General features: G+C 55.2%; 1 protein-coding gene across 1 annotated transcript; it reads left to right on the top strand.

Moving 5' to 3' along the window:
- Positions 1 to 3,234: 3,234 nt before the first annotated feature.
- Positions 3,235 to 5,993, top strand: Zdhhc12 (zinc finger DHHC-type palmitoyltransferase 12). Its single transcript, XM_052182050.1, has 5 exons — positions 3,235 to 3,404; positions 4,381 to 4,517; positions 4,807 to 4,884; positions 5,098 to 5,264; positions 5,372 to 5,993. The coding sequence occupies exons 1-5, from the start codon at positions 3,305 to 3,307 to the stop codon at positions 5,691 to 5,693; spliced, it is 804 nt and encodes a 267-aa protein (XP_052038010.1). The 5' UTR covers positions 3,235 to 3,304; the 3' UTR covers positions 5,694 to 5,993.
- The last annotated feature ends 66 nt before the right edge of the window (positions 5,994 to 6,059 follow it).

Here is a 6,059-nt window from a genome sequence, read left to right as displayed (position 1 = left end):
CAGCAAAGAGGGGAAGGACCACACACACACACACACACACACACACACACACACAGTGAAGTGGCTCAGGTCTGATGGATGCCCCATAGTGTCATATAGCTCCCTATGGATGGAGGAGGGGGGCCAGTAGGGGGTCCTCAACCGAGAGGCTGAGCTGAACCCAGTGGAAAGGTGGAGCCTGCCATGGCCAGCATCTCAGACAGGGACTTGTCATGGCCAGCACATGGGGACAGCCCCATTGAGATGCAATACCAAGAGGAACGTGCAGGCGGCTGGGAGGGCAGAGCTAAGCAGCCGCTCACAAACACGCCACGTGCTCTCCACACCATGCAGAGGGTGTGAGTAGGAGTGCCAGGACCAGATTAAACAGTTCTGGGAGCTGGCATGCTCTCTGCCCCTTCCTGATAGAACAGAGGTCCCCTCTTCCCCTCAGCAGAGCACTCAGGGCCTAGGCAGAAAGGGCATCACGTGGTAGCGCGCCTTGAACTTAAGTGGGTCATCTGCCTGGGAGTGAGCTGGAGCGGCCATCTGTGCACACGTGGGCTGGGCTTTCCCTTGTTCACTCCACATTCTTGGCCCACAGATGGGTACATGGACTTGAGGTGATGTGCCTTCTCACGGCACATTCCCATAGCAAAGGCGGGGCACAGGCTTCCCAGGTGCCTGCTCGTCCACCGTCTGGAGCACTGCTTCCTGCTCTCCGTCACACTCCCTGGCTGCCTGGTGCTGAGGCTGTGGCACCTGCCACTCCATGGGGCTGTGCTAAGGGTCAGCACACAGCACAGAACCCAGGTATCCAGGCTCTTTATAAATTCATTTTAGCTATTCCATGTGTGTATACACCACTCGTGTATAGTGCCCACGGTGGCCACAAGAGGTCAGTAGGTCACTGTGTAGCATGAGTGCTGAGATCCAAACTTGTGTGGAAGAGATCAGCAAGTATAAAGTACATATCCAGGGGTCTTACTGGCTGTGCCCTGCCACTGAGACTGACTACCAGAGTTCCATCCCAAGGACCCCTATAGGGAGAGAAGAGCCAGTCTCCTGCAGCCCACCACCCCCAAAAGCACAAATAAATACACTGATTTTTGGTTTTACTGAGATAGGGTTGCTTGGTGTAGCCTTACCCATCCTGGAACTTGCTTTGTAGACCAGCCTGGCTTCAAACTCCACCTGCCTCTGCCTCAGAGTGCTGGGATTAAGGGCACCACCACAGGCTGAGGGTTTTTTTAATTAAAAAAAACAAAAAACACCCTACTGGATGGGGAGATGCCCTGGTAGTTAAGCGCACTTGTTGTACACCACACACACACTCCCAGTGAGAGTTTCTCTAAGACGTTCCTGCTGTCTTGGAACTTGTTCTGTAGACTATGCTGGCTGGTCCCAAACTCCAAAGATCCACTTCCCTGCCTCGCCTCACCAGCTAGCTGCCCCACCCCCAAATAAGGCCTTTGTCTCTGCACCTCTGGCTGCCCTGAAACTGACTCAGTGGATTAGGCTACCTTGGCCTTTGAGCACAGGGTTAACGGCGTGCACCGCCATGCCCCAGTGTACTTAGGGCTCTTGCAAGGGACCTCAGTTCAGTTTCCAGCACTCACATGGTGCTTATAGCCATCTGTAACCCCAGAGGACCTGATACTCTCTTATAACCTCTACACTAGGCATGAACATACATGGTGCACAGACATACACCCAGGCAAAAGATTCACACACATAAAATAACCATCAGCCTCTAAGCCTGATGGCCTGACTTCTGTCCCTGGAACCTGCATGGCAGGAGAGGACCAACAGCTAGAGTGACTCATTTCTGTGAGCTATCACATCAGCTTGCACACGCGCGCGCGCGCACACACACACACTCCCGACTCCTGAGGTGTGTATGTGTGTTTTGTTTTTATCTTTTTATTTTATTTTTCCATGGACAGAACCTCACTATTCAGCCGTAGGTGGCCTAGAATTCATTACTTGGACCAGGCTGGCCATCTGCCTGTATCTACATCCCAAAGGATGGGATTAAAGGTGTGGACAGGGGCTTGAGAGATGGCTCAGTGGTTAAGAGCACTGACTGCTCTTCCAGAGAGGTCTTGAATCCAATCCCCAGCAACCACATGGTGGCTTCAACCATCTGTACTGGAATCTGATGCCCTCTGACTTGTCTTAAGCAACAGTGTACTTACATAAAACAAATAAATCTTTTTTAAAAAAGTGTGGGCATCCCAATCCCTTTTTGGGGGACAAGTGTTTATGTCACACAGTTGGCTTTAGTCCCCTCAGTCCACATTTATAGAAGGCCTGGAACTTTGCCTCCACCACCAGCTCGATGAGATTTCAGGCATGCACCACTATACCATATATACCATGTTGGGGACATAACCCAGCCTTTAGTGCTTGCTAAACAAACACTCTACCAAGTGTGGTAATCTCAGCTTCTGTTTAATCTCATGGAATATCCTGATTGGCCCTAGCCCCACCCTCCCCCAACCCCCACAAAAGATGGGCTACCAATCCTTCCATATCCACCCTGGCCTTGGGAAGTCACTTCCCCTACAGAAAAGGTCTATTTGACCAAAACAAATCCGGAAGAGCATGCATACTGGGGCTGGGGCTGGAGGAGGGTAGGTCAGCCGAATAGGGGAGGTCCTCGGAACACAAGGAAAGAAAGTCAGTCTGGCTGGGCCGTGGTGGAACTGGGGGATTGGGGGGGGAGGGGCGCGGGTACTATCGCCAACCCCACTGAAGAGGCAGAAAGTAGCCTAAAGAAGTTCGATAACTTGCCTCGAAAGTCATGGGACAGTTAATTTCTGTGACTCCAAGCTGAGCCATGCGTGTTCAGTTTCCGCACCAGAACCCTCCTCTTTCCCATCATCCATTTGCAATATCAGAAAAAGCGAATAATAGGCAAGTGTGTCATCAAGGCGTACCCTCTTGCAAGCCCGGCCCATCGCCCCTTGGGAGCAAGCACCGCGTGGCCTCCGGGGATGAAAGACAGGCACGCATGCGCATGAAGGGGTTGAGGGGTTGTCTTCGGAGGCTTCCGCCTCTCTGGTTTTGCAAAGTTACCTGGCCCACAGGAGGCGGAGTTAGGGAGTTATGGGCTGTGCGCGCGCGGGCCCCGCCCTCAGGCTCCTCGGGCACCTGTTGGCCTGAGGGGCCGTGGGTGGCATCCAATAGACAGCCTCCCTGAGCCGCCCGTGCCCCGCCCCTAATGCAGAGCCACCAATCCCCGCCTTGCCGCAGCCCCGCTGCTTCGCGGCCCCACCTTCCGCGCGCTTCTTCCGGGTGGGCTCGGGCGGGGGCCAAGGCCATGGCTCTCTGGCTACTGCTCAACTCTGGGATGCTGGTGCGGACTGGGCACACCGTGCTGACCTGGGGAATCACTCTGGTGCTCTTCCTGCACGACACCGGTGAGCCGGACACCGCGCCACCCCGAGCCCACCCGATCCCGTGTGTTCCCCTCACGCGTGGGTCTCACCGGGGTTCCTTTAATCCTCAGATACATTGAGATCTCCGTTTCCATCTCCCACCAGTTCCTCAAGCGTCTTTCTCATATGTCGGTCCGGGGGCCATCCTCTCTCTGCCTGATTCCCAAGTTGGTCCCTAATTAATCCCAGTAATTTCCTGTCACTGGCAGATGTCCATCCATCCAAAGACCACCAGAGCTCATTAAATCCGAGTACCAATTAGAGGCCCCATCTCTCCCATCCCTGGGCTCTACCTGCCCTTCCCAGAAATTGCCTCCCAACCGCTCTCTAATATGATTAGGAAATCAACTAGACAAGGATTTGGCTTTCTGGTCCACTCCCCAAATCCTATGAGACGACTAACTGCCGAAAAGAACACCACTATAGTGGGGAGCAGGTTACCCACACCTTTGCCTGGTGGTATCTCTTTTCCATCATTCCCTTCAGCAGCTCCCCCCCCCCCCAAAAAAAAAAAACCAAACAAATCTGGGTTTCCCTTCCAGAAGCAACAGAGCCCTCCTCCTCTGCAGTCCTCCCCCATTGCTTTTGCCCTTTGTCCTCCCACACCAGGAGTCAGCCACCTTCAAAACCCCTGCTCTCTTTCTCTTTCAGCCAAGGAAGGGTACTAGAGTTGCCTACACTCAGCTAGCTGTCTGGTGTCACTAGGTCCTCTCACTTCTCAGCTCTCCCACCTCTCCAGAATCCCTGTTCCGCTAAAACATGCGGGGGGGGGGGGGGGGGGGAGACAACCTTCCTAGCTGGAGCTCCTGGCCCCACCCTCTCTGAGGGCTGACTCTTCCCTTGGAGATCCCTTTTCCCCTTCCACACCCATCAGGTCTAGCCTTCCCACACCGCCAGCTCCTTTCTCTCCCTCCCCACCCCCTCTTGCTGTGGCCTCACTGTCCTCTGGCCTCTCCAGAGCTTCGCCAATGGGAAGAGCAAGGGGAGCTCTTCCTGCCCCTCACGTTCCTGCTCCTGGTGCTGAGCTCCCTGCTGCTCTATCTGGCTGTGTCACTCATGGACCCTGGCTATGTGGCCACTCAGCCCCAGCCTCAGGTAACCAGGGACCGTGAGGTCCAAACCCCTCCTCGGGCCAAAAGGGAAGTAAGACCCTCTTGCCCACCCTGTGTTTTTGCTCCTACAATGATGACATCACCAAGACCCAAGTGAGGGCAGTTGTCTTACAAGGCCACCAAGCGTCCAGTATGCATGCCTCCCTTCTCCATGGGATGGGCCCCAAGTCCTGCACAACTGGGACCAAGTGGCTCCTAAAGAGATGTGTCCATGATCATCTGCCTCCCAAGGAAGGAGACCCCCAGTCTCATACCCTTTGTCTCATTTTCAGGATGAGCCCAAGGAGGAACACACAGCCATGGTCCCTCAGGCTGTCCCACTTCGACGCTGCAGATACTGCCTGGTACTGGTAGGTGATGCACACAGACTCTTGTGAGAGCAATCGGGCCAAAATAAGACTCCTCGCCTTGGCGCCCTGGCATCTTAACCCTGCCTCCCCACCAGGAATGCCTCCCAAATTTAGGACCTGACTGTGGCCTTCAGCCCTCTCCCCAGAGGCGAGGAGGCTCACTGGGGGAGGCAGCGCTGAGCCTAAACTGCCCTCTGTTTAAACCACCCACAGCAGCCCCTGCGGGCCCGGCACTGTCGTGAGTGCCGCCGCTGTGTTCGCCGCTATGATCACCACTGTCCCTGGATGGAGAACTGTGTGGGTGAACGCAACCACCCACTCTTTGTGGCTTACCTGGCACTGCAGCTGGTGGTTCTGCTGTGGGGCCTGTGCCTGGCATGGTAGGTACCTGGGGGGAGTGCAGACAGTGTGCACACAGGTACCCACGGAGCAGGACTCCCTGGGATCCTGCCTTCCCCAGCCCCAGCTCTCCATCCCTGTCCGCCAGGTCTGGGCTCCAGTTCTTCCGGCCCTGGGGGCTGTGGCTCCGGTCTACTGGGCTCCTGTTCACCACCTTCCTGCTGCTCTCCTTCTTCGCGTTAGTGGTTGGCCTGCTCCTGGCTTCCCACCTCTACCTGGTAGCCAGGAACACGACCACCTGGGAGTTCATCTCCTCACACCGAATTGCCTACCTCCGCCAGCGCACCAGCAACCCCTTTGATCGAGGTCCGACTCGAAACCTGGCCCACTTTTTCTGTGGTTGGCCCTCTGGGCCCTGGGAGACCCTCTGGGCTGGGGAAGAGGAGGGAGGCAGCAGCCAGGTTGTCTAGGGTTGCTGGAGAGAAGGCCGCTATTGTGCCTGAAAGCCAGAGGCGGTGCCAGCTAGAGGCCATCCTAGTAGGCCTAAGGCCTTTGCTCCTTCAGGGCTTCCAGCCCGCAGCAGAGAAGCAGACAGAACACCCTGCCATCCCTTAAAGGAAGACATAGAAGAAAAGGAAATAAGTTGGGGGGAGGTGTGTTCAAAGAGAACCTAGACACCACCACACCCCTGGCCTGGCTACCTCGAGTGTACAGTTTTATTAATATAATACTCCATATAAAGTCAAGTATTAAAAAGAGAAGCCAACCACGCTGCTGTGGGGTCTTTCCTGGTCTGGGGTCTACCAGGAAGCAGAAGAATAAGAAGAAGACGGTTA

Source organism: Apodemus sylvaticus, chromosome 5, assembly GCF_947179515.1.
Source record: "Apodemus sylvaticus chromosome 5, mApoSyl1.1, whole genome shotgun sequence".
In the NCBI taxonomy this organism is placed as follows: Eukaryota; Metazoa; Chordata; class Mammalia; order Rodentia; family Muridae; genus Apodemus; species Apodemus sylvaticus.
This window is presented reverse-complemented; position numbering and strand designations above follow the sequence as displayed.